General features: G+C 44.0%; 2 protein-coding genes across 4 annotated transcripts in view; both read left to right on the plus strand.

The window, feature by feature from the left end:
- Window positions 1–23,517, plus strand: part of ITGB1 (integrin subunit beta 1) — a 387,977-nt gene that overhangs the window by 156,007 nt on the left and 208,453 nt on the right. The gene's annotated exons all lie outside the window — the stretch shown is intronic.
- NRP1 (neuropilin 1) overlaps window positions 6,183–23,517 on the plus strand; it is a 114,358-nt gene continuing 97,023 nt past the window's right edge. For all 3 annotated transcript variants that reach the window (XM_075492478.1, XM_075492479.1, XM_075492480.1), the window contains exons 1-3: window positions 6,183–6,324; window positions 6,569–7,041; window positions 10,350–10,524. In XM_075492478.1, coding sequence (XP_075348593.1) covers window positions 6,975–7,041; window positions 10,350–10,524 — 242 coding nt within the window. In that variant the 5' untranslated portion in view covers window positions 6,183–6,324; window positions 6,569–6,974. The remainder of the gene's footprint in view (window positions 6,325–6,568; window positions 7,042–10,349; window positions 10,525–23,517) is intronic.

Below are 23,517 nucleotides of genomic sequence, written 5' to 3' on the forward strand. Positions count from 1 at the left end.
GCAATAAGGAGAAAATACTGAAAGAAACCAACATTCTGAAAATGAACCCATTAGATCAGACCAGTTATATTTCTTGCTTTCCACTTTCAAGCCCTGGTATGAAACAAAATTTACCCATGTAGAGCCTAAGAGCTCCTTCCAGATCTCAAACCATATCCTTAAGGTGCAAGACCAACAACAGCAAACATATAAACTATATTTAATTTATTTGAATAATACTCCTACCATTATACGTAATCACCTGAATAAAGATCTGGGTGTTAGGGGTTGCTTCCATTGCCTCCAATGAAGCTAACCGACTGGAGGTAATCCATTGCCTAAGAGATAATCCCTTTGAATACGATTCCCTGAATTTCTAGTTAATCCACTATAGTCTACAAATGGGTTCTCCATTTCATGTATAACATCAAAGTATGCCAATATAAATGTTCTCTAGTTAATAAATAACCCAAACAAGCATTTAGCTGAAAAGCCATTTAACGTCAGCTGTAATAAGTGACAAAGAAAATTATGATAGAGAACATCTCTTGAAGAAGATGAGAGACGACTGAGGAGGGGAATCTGATCTGTAATGAATGCAGTACAACTGCTTGTTTACAGTGATTGCTGCATTGTAGCTAAAGGGGGTGCATGACAACCATGCAGTGTAGCTGTGACAGCTTCCATTTCCCTAATAACATCGCACCCTTCCTAGTATTATTCTATCAGATGTAACACATACAAAGTACTGCATATAATTTTCAATAATATGATATAATCATGTGGGCCTTTACAGATGAATAGATTACATGAGCAGGACACTAATTTTCCAGCCAAAAATAGAGCAAGACAAGAAATACAAAGATACGTCTAACACTATTTTCACCTACTTCTTAATGATTATAGACCTTCAATCTGGCAAAGCCTTACTTTGAAAGGAACTGCTATTTTGGCTTTTTGCAAGTTATCTTAGTGTAAACACAGACATTGATATAACCATTGTGCAACCAAATGGAAACGACTGAAGCTCATCATCATACAGGGCCTGCTTTTCTCCTTTGAAGTCAGTGGGATTTTGTCATTGCCGTCAATGGAAATATAATCAGATTCTTAGTCCATATAGGTGGATTTGCTATGTATTACTTCCTTCATCACAGAAACTGCTCCTTCAGAACCCCTTAAGTTGATCAGGCATTTTTATTAAGGACACTACTGTAAATCTTATGCTGCATATGTCCCCCACTTCTTATTTCACATGAAAAGCAGATATCTTATGCTGCATATGTCCCCCACTTCCTATTTCACATGAAAAGCAGATTATACTGAGAATATACAAATATTACTGAAGAAAAGAGGAGCGGGGCAATCTGGAAGAACATGGCGACCATGCTTAGATTTTGGCAGCTGTAGCAATGCAAGCAGAAGAGGAATTAGGCCTAGGAGAGACCTGACGAGCTTGTTGTCAAATTGGAAATGGGAATTGAATGAAATGTGTGATGATTTGCCTTTGACACAGATGAAAACATTTGACTTTTGATAATCAGATAATCAGCTAATAAAGCCTTGGGCTGTGCTAATTTGTTGGAGTGGAATGTGTTTAGACAGGATGATGAACATGTTTTGATAAGGCATTTGTGAGATGGCACAGTTGTGATTCCAAGGAGTTTGGTAAGATATTTGTAAAGTCACCCTAACCCTAACAATGTAGTCAGTGTGGAGATGAAGTAAATGCAAATGAATCTGATCTCTAAGCAATGGAGTATAGGATCTGAGTGTATTTTGCAATACGTGGCCATATGTAAACCTAAATAATGTATAAATCAGATGGCATGGTTTATAAAAATACATGCATTTGCAGTGGTTCTTTGGAGAAGGGTAAGATGCGCAGTGAAAGAAGAAGGATCATTTAGATGCATGTGGCCGTGTGTGGAAAAGAGGTGTAACATGAGAGGACAGGGTAAAAAAGCATTGGGTGTGAGAGACTGAGTAGGAGGATAAAAGATGTAGGAGATAAAAGGGTTGAGAGAGGAGAGATATAGACAAGGGAAAATGTATGTCTGATCTTAAAGATAAGGGTAAATAGCTTCGGTTCAGTACAGTAAGCAACAGGAAGCCAAGCAGTGATTCATACGGCCAAAGCAACAGGAGAGGAGATGACACAGAAGCCTAATTTTGGAGAGATTATTGGGGAAGATAAGTGAAAGAAAAGGAAAACATTAGAGAGAAGGTTATAAATAAGCACCAGGCTATATATGAAGGTATTGGTAGGTACTAGTCATAAAGCAAATAGATTTGTATTCTCCACTAAATACTGGTAGGAATTCTCCATTTTCAGGCATTTAATATTATGGATGGGTTTAATTTGTTGTGTTTCTTTTTCAAAATAATACCAAATAAGGGTGTTTTCAGCCATGGATTAATCATTTGCCAAACTTAGTTTTTAATTAAATGCATTACTGTGCTATATGAGTGCATAAAGGAGTAAACATCAAAGTTGCTCTGTTCTGCTATTGTTAAAATGGGAAGTGTTTTTTCCTTTGGAATTTTAAGTTTTATATTACATGATTTAGCCCAAGGCAAATATTTTTTATGGCTGAATTATAAAGTTCTTGAGAAACAGGTTTATAACAGAAGTGCAGACAATCTTCAAAAAAGCATTATAAGCACCAAGTCAAATTATGAAGCAAAGATGGGCCTGAACCCAAACCCCAAAGCTAGCCACTCCATTAACTTTTACATACACTGGATTCAGATTCAGTCTTTGTAACACTAACTCATCCTTGCCATGAAATCCCATTACTGATGTGAAAATGGAGAGCTGAACAAATGTGTAAGCAGTTGCAGGATCAGGACCTAAAATATAGTGACTAAAATGTGAGAAGTGGATTATAAAAAGAGACTTCCGAATGTTTCATTTGATGCCAGTTTATATTCAAGATGATTAAAGATTAAACATTTTCAGATAAATATATGTACACCAAGGACAGAATGTGTTCACTCATAATTTCAGGGCAATTCATACATGGAAGAAACCTGCGCCTATATTTGTGAACTAGAGAGAAAAAGATGGGTAGAAAAACTAGACTAAGGCCATTCATGTTACGATAGAAAAGGATGTTAATGTACCAGACTCTGCTATATTTCCTAGGCCTTGAGAATTCAACAGCAAAAAAAAGTCCCAGTGTGAAATCCAAAATGTCCACGGAGTGCTGAGGAAGGGCAGAAATCCTCTTCCATGGGCCACGTTAGCCACAACAGAGGCCATTCTTCTTCAGCTGTCTTTGCAACCTGGTGCACATCTCCGTGCAAGAGGAGGAAGCACTGATATTTGAGACATGAGCATGCTGAAATAAACCTCGGTATATGGATTAGTGGTTACAAGGTAGGCCAAGGTGATAAAAGCAACCTTCATCATTAGTCTTACAATTTATCACATTGTACCATCTTCACTAATGTACATGTTCTGTCTGCATTTAAGTGTTTAATTTTTCTTTCAGAGAATGGAATTTCTTTAAAATACACTAGCTACTAAAACACTGTGCCTGCATCTGCAGAAAGTGACTTGTTAATCTGATAGGAAAACAAATGGAAGAAACACCACAGTTGGTTGGTTGTTTGGTTGGTTGGTTGTTTGGTTGGTTGGTTTGGAGCATCTTTACAGCATACAACTGGGAATTAGTATTTCCTCTCTGCAGATTCGTAGAAATTACCTGACGGACAATGCTAATCCCAAAGCAAGAGAGCCATCATTGTCATGCGCTAAGTGTAATTTTTGATATACATGCTCTCTGGGTATCTGCTTACTACTTTCCACTTACAGAATTAATTTTGGCTTCTGAGACTGAGTTTTTAAAACAAACATGGATATATACACTTCTGCAACCCCCCAGTAAGCTACCATCAGCAGGTAATTTCTGGTTTCAAAAATAGATGTACTTTATTTTAAAACCTATATTGTCTCCCAGTCAGTTGCAGACTGCGATATGCTTCAGGACAAAACCAATTTATCTCAAAGACTGTCCAGCAGCATGAGAGTTTTAATAATCAGAAAGCACTGTTAACTCTCCCCTTCCCCCTTGTTCTGGGAACTTCTCTAAAAGAAAAAAATAAAGGAAGCTTAATGTGCTACCCATAAAATATACATCCCAATCAATCAAGGAAATGCATAAGTATTGCATATGATGATCCAGAGACTGCCTAAAGACAGGGAAATGAGACGGAACCCAATAACTCAGCCTGACTAGTTCCAGCCTGCCTGGTTTCCAGCCTGCCTGCAGACACGGGCATGGGCAGGAGCAGGGGCAAGAGTAGGGGCAGAGGCAGAAGCTAAGGAAGGAAAGAATGAAGTGTACGTAGAGTATAACAGGATCAAACTGCACTTCAGTGCATGGTATTACAGAACTGCAATCACGGAAGAGAAGGGGAATGTCTGGCAAAAACTCAGAAAGTAGTGATGAGAGAGAGTGCAGTATGAAACCAGCAGACAGATTTCCTACGGACTTAATCTCCAGACTTCAGCTGACCTTAAAGTCGGGGCTTCAAAAGGGCAGCAAGGGAGAGTGAGAGTGGAAGGCTCAGACTCGGGGCTGGAGACAAAGGGATGGAGGAGGCTGAATCTGTGTATGATTTCTGAACACAGATGTAACACATTTGTAGTTAATCTGTGTGGCTGCAGACTTACAACTAGTTTGAAAACTATTTCAAACATAGTTACATCTTCAGAGTGGACAGGGATTTACTGCTGTGGCTGCGCTTGGAGGATGACCCTGCCCCCAGCAAAGCCCAACTCTTTTCCCTCTGCATCCTCCGGAAAGATGCCTTGTGGAGCAGGTCCTCTAACAGGCCTTTTTCCTGATGAAGCATTAACAGAGGTTGCCTCGGCTGTGCACCAGTAACAAATTGTTTTCAAACTCTGCTCTGGGAGATGAGAGTGGCTGACATCCATCGTTGGCCGCAGGTCATTTTCCTAGTGCAGACCCATCTTTGGGGACCACTTAACACTGTGTTTCAGCTTTCAGCCTTAGAGCTCTTCCTCTAACCCCTACCCCAGCGACTGGGTTGCCTCCACACAGAGGGAGCTCAAAGCGCTCCACATAAAAGAAGCAGTCGGGTTCATCAAGGTAATCACTCCCTGGGTGCAGGGACAGCCTGTAAGGCAGGGCAATAGGGCAAGGAAGGGACAGGCCCCATAGCTGGTGAGCACCAGACCGTGCAGCCAAAGCAGCAGGATTCAGAGCCCACTGTGTCCCTGCTTTGTCCCTGTCGCCTGGCCCCAGCGGGGGGGGGGGGGACTGCTCAGAAGGAGACACGCAGTCCCCAGCGGGGATTTCATGCCGCATAGCCTCCATAGGGAGCAGAGCCGACCCCGGGGGATGCCAGCAGCTCCTCAGCCCCTCAAGAGGCTTCATGAGAGACGGACAGACTGGAGGGGCAAAGCAGCAAGAGAAGCTGAGAGAAGCCGGAATGACAGCCAGGGTGGGCGAGAAGGGGCGTGGGAAGAGGCCCAGGAGGGAGAGGGTGCAGGAAGGCTCCCCGGAGATGCAGAAATGCAAAGGGGACGAGGGCTGGGGGTTGGGGTGAGTCTGCTACCTGGGGGTGCCCTCACGGGCGGTCCCCGCAGCTCAGCCCACACCAGCATGGCCAGCAGCCCCTAGGATCACAGGGGATGGTGGTGTCCCACTAGGGGACCTCAGGGACACCGAGGGACACGCGTGGGGCCGGGTGCTTGGCTGCACACTCGCACGAAACAAAAAGGGGGGGGGGGTGGCAGAGGGGGAGGCCCGGGAGGGGACGGGGCAGGGCGCCCGCGGGGCACCGCGGAGGGAGCGGGGCGGGAGGTGGGCAGAGGTGCGTGTGTGTGCGTGTCTGCCTGTGGGGCCGGGGCCACGGGGGCGGCAGGGCAGGGCCGGGCCGGGCAGGGCTGTGCGGGGCCGCGCAGGAGCCCGCGGGGGCGGCGGGGCGCAGGTGGGTGCCTCCGCCTGGATCAGCTCTACCTGCCGTGGCGGGGGAGGCCGCCTCTCGTCCCCCCTCTTCCCCTCCGCGTCCCCCCGAGCCAGCCCCCGCCTCGGCCGGGTGTCAGGGCTGGGGCTTGCCGTGTTTGTTTGTTGGTTCTTCCGCGCTGCCGATGTCTTGGGGGGCCGAGGAGGAGGAGGAGGAGGAGGAGGGCGGGGAGGGGGAGGGGACTGGGGCTTGGGAGACGGCGGCTCCTCGGCCTCTCTTATTGCCGCTGAGTTGCGCTCCTCTTCCTCAGGCTGCGAGCAGGAGCCGCCCGGGCGCTTCCCCCTTCCCCGGCCGGCCGGGAGTCCCTGCGGCGGCAGCGCGCTCGCCCGCCTCCCGCCGGGGCAGGTGAGTGCGGGGCGCCGGGCACCGCCGGGCACCGCCGGGCACCGCCGCCCCGGCCGGGCATTGCCGGGCACCGCCGGCCGGGCATTGCCGGGCGCCGCCGCCCCGGGGCTGCCGGCCCCGCGGGAGCCGCGGCCGCGCCGCAGCGGGAGAGCGGGGCAGGCGGGGGGGACGCAGTTTGCCAAACTCCAGCGCCCGGCTGGTCCCCGCTCACGGCCGCTTTCCCTTCCTTCTCTCCTCTCCGCAGAGCACCCCCGCCCCGTCTCCCGGAGCCCGCCCCGGCAGAGCGCTCCCGAGGTGCCAGCAGCCGCGAGGATTTTTGTCTGTCTTGTTTGTGTGTTTGTTTTGTTTTTTGTTATTTTTTTCCCCTCGTTTTCATTTGGCTTTCTAGTCTCCCTGGGAATGGCAGGGGCAGCGGCGCCTGGAGAAGGAACAAGTGTGGGGAAAGGGAGAGGGAGCCGGAGCTAAATGACAGGATGCGGGCGACTTGAGGCACAGAAAGAAGCCAGCCTCCCTCTGCCCCCGGGACTGCCCTTGCGGACCGTGCTTTCTGCTCCTGACTCCGGCTGGAGGATTTAAGACCCAGGAAGAGTTGTGCGTGGAGGGCATTTGTTTTTTTTTTTTTCCTCCTTTCCCTGCTGTCGGAAGGGAAAATGGATTGGGGACTTCTCCTGCACTGTGCAGCCCTCACCTTCACCCTCGCCAGGGCTCTGCGAAGCGGTAAGTGTCACGGCGGACGTCGGGGCTCAGCCTGGGCGGGCGGCTGCGGGGCTGGGCTGCGGGGCTGCCGGAGCGGGGGGCGGACGATGGGGCAGGGCGGACGATGGGGCAGGGCGGACGATGGGGCCGGCACCGACCTGAGCCCGGCTGGGGGGAACTTTCTGCCGGAGGAGGGGGGCGGCGCGGTCCTCGCCCGAGGATCGCCCGCCCTGGCATGGCCTTCCGACTTTATTTTCCGCTCTTTGGGTTGTTGTATAAAGCAAGCTGCTCGTTCTCACTAGATCAGGACAGCCAATTATCTCAGTAATGTTTCCTCCCATAGGCAATTAAATAAGTCTCGCCTTCGATATCTGAAAGATAATGAACACTTTAAAGGAAAGGCTTTTTCTCCCCCCTTTCTTTTTCCAAAGCGTAGGATTTTAGATTATCGTGCCTTTTACTAGCTGTGTGTGTACCTGCAGGTAGTCTTCAAACGGAGAGCTCTCTAGACTACCCCTTTCCCAAGTCTGCAGTTTACGTGCAACTTGCACAGTGCCAAGAGGGAAGCTGAGCTTCTCTGTGAAGGCTCAAGACTCCCTTCCAAGAGAGAAATCCCATAATAAATGACTGATGTAGCTAGTATACTATCAGGCAGCCCTTGAAAACACAACTAATTAAAAGCAGCGTGCTCCTCCTTCCCCGAACAATGCCAGGGTACCGTGAATATTTCACTGCATGATGCATTTTTAAAGACGGTCTAATTGTGGGACTGCTTGACGTTTAGCTCTTGCACATGAAACAGCTTGTGCGAGTTTTCCTTTCCCGACAAATCCTGAGCAATTATTATTAACTAATTATCAAATATTTACTTTTGCCTGACTGGGTTTTCAATCAAAGTAATTAGAAGAAGAGAGCACCCTCCACTTACGCTGGTATATTGTTTTAATAAGGGACCGCAAGTGGAATGTCGTGGAAGAGAGAGTATTAAAATCACGTGTTTTATGATGGAAGTTAATCTCTTCCCCAATATGTTTTGAGGAGGCTGCTTAATTTAATCAGGACAGGCTGCCTCCTCCAGCGCTGTGGCGCAGGAGCGAAGGCGCTGGAGGTGTGCACCAAGGCCGGCTTGGGGATGCCCGGAGAGGTGCACTTTGCTCGCCCCCCAGCCCAGGTGAGGGGCGCGGGCAGCCGCCTCCCTGGCTCCCACATAAACCAGGACTGCTCCTAATCCTGCACCCTCTGAGGGGTGGGAGGGGGTCACCCGGTGCTCTTGTTGATCATTTCTCCCCATTAAAAGCAGGGGAGCAGAGCGGGTTGCTGGGCAGAAGCCTCCACCATGAGTGGTTAATGTGGTGGCCCTGCTGCAATCACCAAGGCCATTAACCTCCTGTGTAACCTACCAGACCTACTAATGCCACCTTCACCTACATGCAGTACTAGTGTCCGCTAAATTAATTCATTAACCTTATTTAGAACTAATGGTCCAAAGTCATTAGAAGCTGCTCTTCTTAATCAAGTGTGAGAGAGATTGCACAGAGCCAGGGAGTCTAGCAGACCGCATTATCTTATTACCCTGTCACTTTCCCAGAAGTCGCAGATTAAGGAGCGCTGGTGGTAGTGAGTCCACCTCAGCGTCCTCTGAAGTGACTCTGTCAAGTGACTAGAAGCAGCACTGCTTTATTTCAGGCATTTAACAGATGCCAGACTCTGCCATGTTGTTTGCAGGGCTGGAGTGGGCTTAATGAGACAGGATCACTTTCCGAGTGTGCTTACACAGGGAGGAAAAGGCAAGATTCCCTGAGAGCCCCAGACAGCGGATTAGCAAGATCACCAGTGGCAGCTTTTGAGCTTTGAGCTGCAATGCCTTTTGTTCTGGTCAGAGGAAAACAGCCTGTTTTGCAAAGGCGAAGTGGAAATAAATAATAAGATAGCATTTCCCAGCAATATGCTTAGCAATATCTGGGTTTTGACCATACAGCTGAGTACATATCATCCCCTTCCCTCCTAATTTATGGCAAATAATTTCTATAAAGAGTGTAGCTTTATGCATTTTTGATGTGCACTTCCTCATTCATTTCCATTTGACCTGTTTTTCCTACAATAAAATCTCGTACATTTATAAATTCATGCTGAGAGCAAGGAATGCCATTTTGCTTTCACAGGGAATGTATAAGATACGGCACCGCAGCCTGTATATACCATTATTGGGATGTAGTGATATATAGTCTTGCTTTTTAGTGTGGACATACTTCCTGTCTGTAGTTTACTGTCATATTTTATTGCTCAAAATTAAACAATCAATGTGTGGAGGAAGTTTTTTCCTCCCTGAAGATCTATAGAAAGAAATCCATAGTAGTAAAAAAGTGATAACACAAACCTGCACTGGACAGTGAAGTGAGTGACTGTGTAGGTCGGATTTCTTGTCCCTTTTTATTTTTCCTATAAACCTTAAAATGCAACCCTGACAATGCTGGCCAAAGGAGCAAGATGCAGCATACCACATTTCATGGTCACACTTGGTGATTCTGGAAACTTTTGCAACTATTTTGCTATTAGAAATAAATCTTTGTTGTTGTTGGGGGAGGAAGGGACAGAGGGAAGAGGAAAGGATGTTGTTCTGCTCCATTACATTGATGCAGTCTCCAAGCATGAACAAACTTCCTTGAAGGAATAAATAGTGGATGATTTCTGCTTCACTAAAACCACTTTGTTCTCTGCTAGCCTGGGTTTGAAGAGCACAGATAGTTTCAACCCGCCTAGATTTATGGACTGATAAAACAAAGGGAGGGTCTGCTGCGAATGAGCTTGGATCCACCAAGACAATCCCAGTGGTCAGTGACACAGACCAGGCTTATCCCACGGCTGGGCAGGGGGTCAAATGGCATCCTTTTAGTGTTCCTCCCAGCTTTCCTTAAAACTTCATACTTAAGAAGATTATACTTTTTGGCGATAATTGAGTCTTAGACACACTTCTGAGCCATCGTTAATGCTGTTGTGAGGATGCAAGGTTTTAACACTGTAAAGGGGCACTGTTTGCTCGGGGCAGGGGGCTTTTTAAAAGGGTACTGTTTAGAAAGGGGGTATCTTCTGCTACCTGCTGCCTGTCTAGCCGCTGGATGGGCGTGGAGAGACAGGCCTCTTTCCTTCGGTAAAATGTAGCAGAGATGCCTCTGCGTTAAAGGCATAAGGATGCAGCAAAAGTTTGCTCGAAGAAGGCTGCAGCCCCCCCAGCATTCCCACGGCGGACGGCTGGTTCGCTGCTGCGGGCTGAAACCGAGTGCTTGCCGGGGGGGGACTGAAAAAAGCCAATCTGTTTGCTTCCCCTGCAGATAAGTGCGGCGACACGATCAAAATTTTAAACCCCGGGTACCTCACCTCTCCCGGCTACCCCCAGTCCTACCACCCCAGCCAAAAATGCGAGTGGCTGATCCAGGCTCCGGAGCCCTACCAGAGGATCATGATCAACTTTAACCCCCACTTCGACCTGGAGGACCGCGACTGCAAGTAAGTGCGGCGCCGCGCTCCGGAGCGCCACGGCGCCACCTGCCGGCCCGCTGCCGCCGCCGCCCGTGCCCGCCGATCCCGCGCTGGGCTCCGCGGGGCTCCGCGCCCCGCCCCGCCCCGCCGCCGCGCCCGGGGCCGGTCCCCGTCGCTGCCAGGGGGCTGTGGCCGGTGTTTGCTGTGGCAGGAGGCAGGAGGCGCTCAGCGGAGCGTCTGTCGGGGCGGGGGGGGGGCCGTTAAAAAGGTCTTTGCAACTTTTTGAGCTCTGTGAAGTGTATTTGAATTCTGTCTGCCTGATGGGAGAGGCAAGGGGATGATGGTGATGATGCGCATTATGGGGGTTCAGTTAGGGTGAGGCACCGTTGCGTGTTTGTTGGCCTGCTTGCTTTTTTGAGTAAATCTCTAGAGTTTTAAAAATTAGTTCCCTTTCACTTTGTATCCCCGCAGCTACAAACAGCCTATGGCGGAAACCGGCAATTTATAAATTGCCAAATCCTCTTAACACAGAGTTAGTCCGGTATTTACTCCCGTCCATTAAGGGGCAGTGGACTGCAGGACTGATAGTCATATTTCCCTCTTTCTCCCTTTGCTGCTGATTTATAGTTGGTAGCTCTTCTTTCCCCTCCTCCTGCTCTACTGTAGAGCCCTGAGAGGAACAAGCGGATAGCTGAGGCTCCCTTTGCTCCCCTGTGCTTCCATTCATTCCCTTTGTCCACCTATTTCCAAGAGTGAGAAGGGGAGTCAGAGCCTCCCAGAAGCTGTTCCCCACTTTTCCCCAAATCTGTAAACCACATAGCTTGCACAAGGCAACACATGGTCAGATAATTCCCCTCTTCAACATGCCCTCTAAATTCAGCCTGCTTGTTTCATGAAGAAAATATTTTAGTGATTCATTATTTAAAAATTTCTTGAGTATCACGGTTTTTTCATCCCCTTCTGACAACTGCAAGAGTTACTGTTCATTAATGCTACCAGTCAAGGTTTTCTCTCCATGTCAGAAAGTGATTAAACTCAATAGCCATTGCTGTTTGGCATTTTGTGGGAGTATTCAAGATTTTACAGGATTTGGTCCCGTTAAATGATGCTCAGCATCATCAGGAGTGGTTGTAACAGACCATGAGGTTAGAGTGTTGGACTTAGAGAGCGACTGTACTCGAGCACTTAAATTTTACCATGCACACCTTTGTTCCTATTATTTAATAAATTGATTACTTAGATCACAGTTATTGATTTCCCTTAAAATGAAGTTCTTTAATGACGCAGTGGTGCTTAGTTGCTTTTTTGTTGTTTTTTATAATCTCTTATACATCAGCATTTCAGTACTGTAGTTGAGTGATAATGCAGGAAAACCCTATGCTCATAAAGCTAAACTGACTCTTCATTAAAATGAGTTTTTACTGTGGTGTTGGAGCTGCAGCTCGTATTCACGCCATATGTTCACGTGCTGACTTCACATTCTTTAGTTTTTAATTTGTTGTACTCAGGTAATGATTCACTTTCCCATGTCTTCTTGATACAGGTTTTGCTTTCGTTCTGTGGGACAGTGCTAATACTTTAAAATGTTTATCTGTCTCTCTTTGTCTCTTAGGTAGAGATTAGGAAATTAAATCAAGCATATTTCAGTGTCAAATCCTTTTTGTTCCTTGCTAGAATACATGTTTTTCCAACGCTGTAAAACCAACATGGTCTTTGACAGCAGTAAAGTGGTGTACAGCATACAATTATTTGAAGAACAAGTAATCTTTGTGGCATAGTGTTGTGCTAAACAGTGCTAGACTGAGCTGAACTGGGTCCAGGGAAGGGATTGACTCCCTCCCTCCGTTGCTCCCTTCTCAATATTCATTGTCCACTCTCCCCCTTGCATTATTTCTTCCTCTGAAAGGGGGCCCAGTGCAGTAATGAGATGGTAGTGAGTGGAAGGGAGTCTCTAAACAGGGTTGTTTGCATTGTCTTTGCAGCGTGCGATGGTGATGACTTTACCGTTATTTGGTCTATGCCGAAATGCTAATCTTCCAGGCTATGCTAAATTACTCAGCTGCTACTTCACTTATATTTAAAATTGCTCTTTTTAACTTGAGAGGGATTGTATTTGTGCCAAAAAGCTTAGGACCAGAATAACAGAAAATTATTTCAGCAACAGGAATTTGTCAACAACCTCTGTGGTCTGAAATTTCAGTGTCTACTTTCAAAATTCACATTCCTTGTACCAAATATTGGGTACAACAGGGGATTAATGCAATAAAACATATCACAAGATTTTTTGGTTTTGCAGCTAAGTACATTTTGATTTCCTAATATACTTAGTTTATTAGCAATGCAGTCTGCAGTCTAGAAATGTGCAATTTAGGTTACACTCTAGTTTATTGAAAGGTTTAGCACTGGAAATTAATAAGCACTTAAATATGAAATGCAGATAGAAAATGAGAGATGGGGGAATTCATGTCTGGGAACAAAAAATGCCCCATACAATTAGAGCAGACTAGAGGAGAAGATTAGCTTGCTGGCCTAGCTCCCAAAATCCTCTTTATAATGCTGTTCATCGCATCTTAGACCTTCGTTAGCGTTGAAAACAACTTTAATAACAAGGACCCCCTGAGCCCAGGGAGGGAAACAATGTGACTTTGGAAAGTTTACCTTCTTGTTCTGTAGTGTCAACAAGAAAATCAAGAGACCTTATCTAACTTTTTTGAATATTACTCTATGTAGAGAGGGCTAGATGTATTGAGATGTAAAACTGGTGAAAGGTTGATTCTCTGAGGAGAATCAAAAGCAGCAAATCTAAGTATTTGCTGTACTGAAGCTGTTCCCAGGTAGTCTCATTGTACGTTAGGGTTTGGAATTAATTTTAAAAATATGCCCTTGATTTACCTACTTATTATGCTATGCTTTAATGAATAAGTATTTCTCAAATGACTCCTAATAAAATTCATATATGTATGATTTTCTGACAATCAGAACTGTTTGAGTTGTTTTAAATTTCAAGCAAACATGGTGAAAATTCCTGTTTCTCTGGAGGCATTCCAAAGGACTCAACTTTCACAGTTTTGAAGAATAAAGATACGCAAATAATTAAAAATATGTTCACACAAGCTAGGTTCATCTAATAAAAAATCTTCTAGCCAGAACTACTGAACCAGCATAATACTGGGTCTCGACGGGAAATATACAATAATGTCAACCACAGATTGTTATCAGGGACATACATAATGAAAAAATACAGTCTCTTTTTAACTTTTAACTTTAATGAGTGTTATGCCTCCTCTCCAGGAGGCCAAGAAACAGAGATTATGGTTGTACTTTAAGAGAAAAGTAGTTTCTGTTTGCCTTTTCTCAAGCAAACCCGAATAATAGCCATGCATTTTTGGAGTCAGGAACATGGTTAAAATGAATAGAAGAGACAAAACATATGGCTACATATTAGGTAAAATGCTCCAGTGTTTGTTGCATGTGGTAAATGCTTTTCAGCACTTAGTGCAAGCTGTACAAGTCTCGTGTTGCTGAAGTACCCTACTGTGTAAATGTAGCCATCTTGAATCTAGTAAAACTTTATACCTAGATAATAAACAAGAATGTCACTGATACAGTACTTTGAATTTATGGAACTTTTCCGGTTTCCCAGCAATGCACACTATCAGCATGATAATTTATAATGGTTTGTGACAAATGTTGCTGAGCAAAGAGGTGTGTGGTTACATTCAGATCAGATGTCATTATCTAGGGAGCAATAAAAATTTCACAGACACTAGGTTAAAAACATTAAGAAAATGAATGTGAAGCTTCAGAAGAAAAGGGCTTAAGAAAGGTGGAGGGTTGGGTAGAGAAAGCCCAATAGTGGTTTCCTTACTGACAAATTATTGACTTCGTTGCCAGACTTGACTGTATTGTTTCACAAGGTTTTCATAGATATACCACACAGCACAATTGTTTTATTGGCCATCATTTATAGACATAAAGAGTAAATATCGCCCTTGGTTGACAATATAGAGTGTATACACAATGCTGTCAAATCACTTGGAATGGAAAAACTGCCCATTTTGGAAACATTCAAGTTGTAGAAGGAGAGATGTCATAGATAATTATTCTTTATATTGCATTTACCAGGGATTAGTTACACTGATGAGATTAGAGCTGTATAGAAATTGCAGTCAGTTATAGAATACAGAGCAAAAAATACCTATGTTTATTTATATAGAAGAAAACAGCTCCTCCAGATCCTTGAGTAAGGAAGAAAGCATAGCTATCCAGACCTACAGAGTGAAACTGTAGCCCCATGGAACTCCTATAGACCTTAATGACGTTAGAAATTCATCCATCCATTTTATTTCTAAATAATGTCAATGGATTTATGCTATAAATCTGTAGGTATAACAAACTGAGGCTGGTAAAATAAACAGGAGCAAGGCAAGCCATGGCTCAGCCTTTCTTTAGTTTCTGCAAAGTTTAAGCTTTCATTTACTTTTGTCTAAATCCTGGTTCCTATTCTTCCATGCAGCGAGGTCTGCTTTGTGCAGACTTCGTGTCTCGCGTTTCCCTCGTGCAGAGGCGGCTTGAGCCCTTTGGGTTGAGCTGATGGGAGTGCGAGGAGCCCCGGTGCACATGTCCTAGCTGCCTGTCTAGAGGAGGGCGGCCTGTGAAGGACATTGCTGGGCTGCCCGTCAAGCCTTGCCTGTCAGAAGGGTCCTGTGAATGGCTGCACACGACAGCTGTTTTCTGACTGCCCGCAGGTGCGGCTAGAGCCTGGCTCTGGCCTTACCAGCCCTGAACTGCTCCCACAAACTGCACCAAGGACATCTTGAGTGTAACGGAGGGTCTAGGCCCAATGCAACCCTGTTATCGTTGGAAGCAATGGGAATTTTGCCCTCCGCTTCCACAGACCTGTCTCCTGTTATTCTTTAAGGCTGTGAGGAAGGGTGCAGCACAGGCCCTGTAGGACTGGTTTATGACTGTATCAGTTGTTTTGATAGCAAATGTCAGTCAGAGCTTCCTAATTCCCTCTCCCTCTGCTGCTGTTGAGCGCGGCAGGCAGTGAGGTAACTGCAGCTGACAGCACGAGGTAAGCAGCAGAGCTGGCAAAGGAGCAGATTCATTCAGGCCTGTGAGAGGCAGGGACCATATTTGCCCATGGTTGAGCACAGAAGTCTGAAGGAGCCCGAGCCTCTGAGCTTTCAAACAGAAATATGGTTTTAATGGCCTGGCCCTGCTCCTCTGGGCACAGTGTCGGGTTTTTAGCTGTTTGCCTCAGGACGAGATACCCAAGCCAGGCGGGAATGCTTCCTCCTCACCTGCTGAGGGCAGCTGCAGGAGCACCCACGCTCCCGTGTGTGCTCTGATTTGAATTAACTACATCACCCAGCCCACACACCTTGAGCCACCCCACTGCCTACTTCCCTGCAGGAGGCTGGCAAAGGCCTGAATGTCCCTCTGTCAAAGCCAGGCTCGGCACAGCCATGAGCGGGACGTGGGGCCCAGCACCGACCCACTGGGAAGGCCGTAGCCAGGCCAAAGGGGCGGCTTCTCCATCCCCTTTCTCTCTCAGAAATCTGTCCCTCAAGAGCTATTTGGGGTTACTGAGAGATTATTTGGGAGTACTAAAGGGATGAAGGGGACCATCCTTCATTCTGTACCCAAAACAAGAAACAAGTATTTTTGGCATAGTTTAGGATGAGTCGTTGCAGTGGATCTGGGGGACATGTGATATCTCATGTTTCTGGGTGCACTTCAAGGGCATTTCTCTACTTTATGTAAAGCACACGAAAGGGTTTCTCAGGGACCGTGCTGCCAGACTCCAGACAGCCCTGCTGGTGACCACTGCTATTTGATACCTTCTGAAGGCTACAGTAAACCGTGCCAAGGAAAGGAGTTACCCCAGAGCCGGCGCAGGATCAGGGAAGCAGAAAACACTTGTTGCAGTAGACAATGGAGCATGTTACCCCCCCTACGCATACACACACAAATAATACTTTTCCTTAACTTAAAGGTTCTGGATTGTGAAAGTATATACAAGTCTGTGCTCTTTGCTACAGGATTCAGTAGTATTTGCACACAAGTATCAGATGCAAGTATCTAAAGGTAATGCTGTTATTTTATTGTGCTTTAGAGACTAAATAAGAGTTGAAAGAAGTTGGAAATGATACTGTTTTCCTGATTACACAGTGTAATAAACCAACTCTTTTGTTGTTTATCCAAGCAGTTAACTCTTGTGAAAGTCTCTGTTGTCAAGCTGTTTAACAATTCTTTCATTTAGAGTGGCGGTTTGGGTTTGAGTTTTCTCAGGAAAAGGTATTAGGGAAACCATGACCAAACTACCTGGTCACAGCTAGAGAGTCTGTGCTTGTATGCGCCTGGGGCTGAGGGGTTGGATGCAGAGCCTGGTTTTGCACTCTATGTGTATGGGTGCGTTCCCTGGCACAGTTGAGTCTTGACTTGGGTCTCTGTACAGTAGTGCATTAAAATTATAATAACAATCATATGCAGGTGTTTCTGTTAATCCAGACGCTTAAGTGAACTGTGGGGAGAATTCTGTCTTGATGTGCTACAACCAGATAACCTTCAGACAGGAAAAAATTGGAGGGTCAAATATGGATTCCCATGAGCCTAATCCTTCATCCTTTCTGTGGACAGAGACAGACAAATGTAGAACAGAGGGCTGAGTCCTTTCTAAATTGAAACCCAGAGTCATTGGCATTAGCCCCATGAAACACTCAATATGTTTTCAGTCAACCCTACCTTGCTCTCCTCTCCACCCCCCTCTCCTGTGCTAATGTAATTAAAACAAAAACCTATGTGTTGCTGAAAATTAGTTTCTTAATTATAGCTTATTGCAAGCTATAACATTGGCTCATAATTTGATAATTGTGATGTAGAGATTTTTATACAACTGACGTAAAACCAAATTAAATTATTTTCTTTTGTAGTATTTCCAAAGAACGAAATTATGTCTGAAAACAGGATATACATGCACTCACATGTATATGTCTAGACTTAATATATCACACAGAACTATTTGGATATAGGCATATGCGTTACATGCACCTCTTTAAGACTGTGCATATATGCACACATTTATGCATATAATATAGATTTCTTAGTTTATGTAGAAGTTCCTAAAGTAAATCTACTAATTAAAGCGCTAATACCCATCTTAAGGCTGATAATTAGGTATAAAGAGAAAAAGAGACAGGATTAGTGTTCAGATCATGTTCCAAATGCCTCTTAATTGGGTGTTTGTAATCAATCCTGATTGCAAGAGGCAGTGGTTTGGCAGAACAAAGAATGAAAAAGCCTTAGCCCTACTATTTTCCTGTTAGTTGACTTGGCCGTAGTATTTAGGTCAGGATCCAGTGTCAAACAAGGCAATTTTGTCAGCCTTAGCGATCTTCATAAAACATATAAAAATCTTTTCTAATGATATTTTTTCAAGCTAGAGAGTTATTTTTATCCAGAATCTTAAAAAGTGTTTTCAAGTGAACCACGGAAAAGACTTTGTTCTCCTGGCCTCCATCCACCACTGACTTCTGAAATCAGGTCTGAGTTCAGTGTGGGTCTTTCATTGCATTGACCTTGGCACTTTTCTCACCAAGCCACAGTTTTCCATCACAAAACCACACAGCTTGGTATAATTATTATTTCTTTATCCCAAGTAACCAAACAATTTTTTAAACAGGGTGACAGATTTCCCTCTTGCACTGTGGGAAGCAAGCACCTGGCCATTTCCAAATAGAGTTTTAATGAACTTCCTGAAGGAGATTTGAGAGAAGTTTAATAAGTCACCTGCCAACTTTCTGGGAGCATAGGTCATTTGCTTTTCTGTAGGAATTCACAAAAATGTGAGAGTAACCCCCTTCCCAAGTCCTAAACTTCCATGGAGGAAATTGATTTTCATGGACAATATCAAAGGTTTTTTAAAACATAACCTCAAAAAATCAAATTTCTGATTCTTTCTCACACATAAGGTACTGTGAAACTCTGTGATCCACAAAGCTGGTTGTGAACTGTGTGAGCTTTATAATAATTCATTTAAACAGAAAAGGATTGTGCATATTTAGACTCATCTTGCATGTTAATAGCATTACAAGTATTTTACGTAATGCTATAAAATGAAGAATTTAGATGGCTCAAAAGGACCATTGAGAAAATATCTCCATATGTGGAAGAGACACCCACTTGACGTGGTGATTTCTTCCAGAAGAAACTATGCACATCCCAGAAGCACAATAACCAGCTGTTGTACAGGAGAAACTGGGCAGTTGTCTGCTGCTTTCCACACTGATGTGGAGCTGCAGTAGCCACATGCCCTATGCCTCCCCTAAATACAGATGGGCTAAGCCTCACACTGAATGAGAACCTGGATTAATCCTTTCCTTACACTCCCAGCAGCTTGAGCTCCATTGCACATTTGCACTGGGGACTGCTCCGTGCCCCCATGTGAAGACACAGCCCATCAGAGCTGAGGAGTGGGAGGGGGGTTGGAGCACCCACTGCAGGGGAGTGGCACCCACTGCCCTCACAGCTCAGCCCTGTGCTGGGGCCGTGCCCTGCTGCTTTTCATGTTGGAAAAGAAAATACAGATAGTCCTTTTTTTTTTTTTTTTTTTTTAACAACACTCCTTAAATTGGAAGTTGGTAACCTAGAGAAAAATAGAGAGGTTTGTTCACACCCATGTGATTATTCTGCCTCAAGCTTTGAGAAATGCTCCCTCACAGCCAAAGTTTTGCTCATCTCACTCACATAAATACTCCTGCTGAAGTCAATTAAAAGAACAGACTCACTTGTGTAGGGCTAATAGCTAGGACATACATTTATGGCACTACACAAATTAATAATTACTTCTTAGAACAATGGATTTCAGATGCTTGCAGACTAATTTACAATACAGTAGAAAATTCAGCTTCATTCTTTTTTGTCCTCTCAATTTATAAATCACCATAAGTTATCATTTCTTCTCCAGAATCTTAGCTCGTAATAGTGAAGGTTTGGGACAAGTTGCTAAGTGCATGGGTAAAAATCAAAGTTCGCCTCGTTGTAGGATCTTGTGCCAATCTGTCATTAAGCCAGACAACTTCTACCAACTTTCCTCTGATGTATTCATCTGTAACAAGGGAAGCAGATCAGCAATTTAGAAAAGCTTTAGCTTGATCACCATGCAGAAACGTAGGCTACACTGCCTATTTCCATAACGATCACTCCACTTTGCCAGATGAAAAATGGGAGGCTTACATCCCTCATGCTAAAAACCCTTCTTAGAGGAAATCCTAGGCTGTCGCTCCATTTGAGTAGCTTTAGTTAAGTCTGGAAAAATATGCAAAGGTAGCTCTTAAATAAAAGCTCTTTTTTTCTGTTTCACAGCCATCTCCATAATCTGTTTTGGAGACAGAGGCATAAGATGTATTAACATGGCAGGCATATGCTCTGATTGCTGTGTGTTTTTTGACATTCCCACAAACCCCCTGAGACTTCGTGTCACAATTCTATAAACTTTATCTATTTGTATATTCATATGTGGGCTTAAATCCAAAACTTCTTTAAATGCATTTACAGCAGATAATGTAGGTTCCTCTCCGTGTATTTCAGATGGCAAGCAGTTAAAGCAGGTACACATTTTAACCACTCTGTATAGTCTAACGTTCTAATGCATTGCAAAAATGTTTTCTGTTGTGTTTCAATAGCACATACACTATATAATGCAGGTATATAAAATAGATACAGGACCACATTGAGCTGCGAAGCAAGTGAAGACAGCTCCACTGATGCCAATAGTGTTGCACCTGCTAATAGCTCAAACACAAAATACCATAAGCATATCGTATTATGTTCCTTACTGGTTTCCATTTTCATTTATCCTCCACAGCTATACCAGATGATGGCCTTCAAACAGTATAATAGTTGTCTTTATCTCATTTCTCTGACATCATTTTCAAGTTCTTTATTACTCTTGAACAGTGTAGCTAATAGTGCCCAAATTGCTTCTCATTCTTCCCGTCATAGCATATCATTATTCAAGAAACCAGTGCTCTTCAGCCTTTCCCACACAAATAGCTCCCCCCCAAACTAAGCTTAAAACTTACTACCAAGAGCCAGTCTCACATTTCCCAGGCAATTAGGCTCCTTCTACTAGCTACTACATTTTTACTTTGCACATTTTTACACTTTTTAATTAACTGTACCTGTGTACTCCTTGAGACTTGAATCTTTGTCTTCTAAAGCCTAGTCTTCATACACTGATTTTTGTATTGATTTAATGATTTCAATTAAGGTTTTGTTTGTGTATAGTTAAAACAATTCAGCACGCACTGGGGGATACATGTATTCTCGTATAAAGATGTCTTATGTCAGTATTTTTGCAGAAATAAACCTTGCTAGTGTCAGCAGTTTGTAGCAGGGACTGTACTGCTTGGTTTCTAAACTGGTATAGCTAAAGTGGCTGTAAAAACAATGTATAGACCTACTTCTGTGTTACATAACTAGTCACAAATGCTAGTAGAAGTTTTTGGATACTGTATTAGCTAAATTTGTTAGCAAAAATTAATTAGATTGCCTTACTGATTGCAAGTTGCAAATTGCAATATAGATAGATAGATAGATAGATAGATAGATAGATATACGCGTGTGCATATTGGGGGACTTACTGACACATCCATTTTCTCCCAGCTTTTACTGTTCGAACAAAAGCTTAGGCAAAGTGTCTAAGCTAAGCAGTTTCTCTGTCTACTGTAACTTACGCTTTCCAGGAAGGTTTTTTTTGAACTTGCCTCACTAGGCAGCTAGATAAATTACTGTGGTGTGACCTTCAAGCACCTCGCTTACTCCATGGAAATTGTCCATATGCCCACTCTCACCCCATGATATTCCATATGATGTGCAAGGTAGTTTATCCCTTTTCTTAGTTATTCCTCCCCCCACCCCCTACATTACAAAGTAAAAACATGCTCATAGGTGTAACCACAGCTCAGCCGATGCTCTGAAATCAAACTCTGAGTGCTCTGAAAATAGACATCTGATCACCGGGTAACTTTTGCATGTCCCCATATGCTCAGCATAGAAAGGAAAATATATCCTTCCTTGCCACATCCCAGTTCTTACTCATCTGAAAGTTATCAGATAATTTTGATTTAAATATGTAGAGAAAGGAAGCTTTTTTTCATGGACCATATTCTTAATTTGTCCAAAGATCATTCTACTGAAGTTAGTGGAGCACCAGTGATTTATATCAGCTGAGTGAGGAGCTGACTCTACATTTCTACAGTTCCCTAGAAATTCTCAGAAGAAAGGCCAGTATTGTAGCTGAAACGGCATTAACTCAGAGTGAAGTCAGTTAAAGTTTTGCCATTCAGCAAGATCAGACTTTAATCCTCATGCAGAATGGGAAGCAGCTTCTTAAAAGTAGGTGGAATAAAGACCAAAGTCCTTCTGTCATGTGTACAAACCTTTCTTTCCAGTAACAGCTTTAAAGAAGTACACAGGATCAGGTGCTAGGGCACCGCAGCTGTTTACAGTGCTAACGCTCTCATACTGCTTGATCTTGGGCCAGTCAATCATCATCTTTGTGCCTCAGTTTCCTTAGAGACGATAATATTTCTCTGGTTTGCAAGTATCTGAGGATGCACTTATTAGTGTTTGTTAAGTCCTTAGAGACTGCTGGGTGGAAATGTAGTGCCGTATAATAGTTATTTGCCATTGTTTTGTGTTTGTTCATCTTCTAGCTGTTAATTTTTTTTAACAATATACTGCTGTGTAAAAATGCATGGGCCAATCTTTTGACTTTCAGGGAGAAGTGTTATTCAAGCAAAAATAAAGAATAGGACTCATGCTCACAAGAGACACATTATCCATGATGAGAAGAATCTATAACAGACACGGCACTAACTCAAAACTGAGCACCAAACAGCATCCAAATGCAAGCAATTTCAAATGTGTGCATATTGCCAGTACAAAACCAGGCCATTCTGCAAACGCAGCATCCCCTGAGGAGTAGTGAACCTAGCAGCAGCAATGCTAATGGCTGTCTTCTCATGTGCAGCAAGGGAAAGCAGCACTTTAGAGCCGCCTTGGGCAGCTGTTAAGTTATTCATTCTTAACTTACTTCTATAAAGCTGTTATTGGGTGGAAGCAGATGACAAAGATTTTGGGCCTGCTCTGTCTGTTATGGGGGGAGCGTTCCCCATCCTTGCACATAGGGTGAAATTCTGGCTTCCTTCAAGTCAATGGCAAAATTCCTCCCCAGTCTCACTGGGACTGAAAAAAATTATTTTAGGCTCCAGAAAAACCTTTTTTGAAGAGCACTTTTCTGGTACCACTGTATCTCATAGAATTTTTCTCAGTTTGGACATTACTTTCCTTCCAGTGCACACAGTGCTTCTAGGGAAGCAATGGGGCCCATGAGTTTTCAAATGCATTTGTACTGCTAGAACAATGATGATATAAAAAAAAAAACCACAAACACAAAACAATTTTCTGTTGTTTGAGTACACATAATGCATGAAGTACTGTGCTAGGTCATCTACCTTGTTTCTTAACCTCCTTTCGGAACATTTCAGGCTGTTTTGTGGTTTGCTTTTTCCACCTGATGCCTCGTCCTTCCCTGTCTTCTCTCTATAGGTGATGTGAAAGCTCACACTCTCCTGAGTAAAACACAGTAGTTTTCTTTCTTGATATTGTCCACTCCCAAGTTTTGGACATTGTAAGTCAGGCCTCAAAAATTTGTGAAACTTTATAAAAATCCTTGTATCTCAAAAAGTACTGTTGATTTATTTTTCATTTTCCATCTAGTATATTTTGGGGGATTTTCTCTGTGATAATAATAGCCAGAAAATTCCTCCGCTTTAAATGAGAAGTTTGGCAATACCATGATATCAGCAGCTGATGCTTTAAAACCTGCAACCAAATTTCATGATACTCATGATAAAAATCATGAGAGCTGGCAATGTTGGATTCTTGCTGAAGTCCCAACTTCCTGATGCTGTTTCTGTTCTCAGTCACAGCCCTGAAATTCCCACTCAA

The sequence above is a fragment of the Mycteria americana genome, chromosome 2 (assembly GCF_035582795.1).
Source record: "Mycteria americana isolate JAX WOST 10 ecotype Jacksonville Zoo and Gardens chromosome 2, USCA_MyAme_1.0, whole genome shotgun sequence".
Taxonomy (NCBI): Eukaryota; Metazoa; Chordata; class Aves; order Ciconiiformes; family Ciconiidae; genus Mycteria; species Mycteria americana.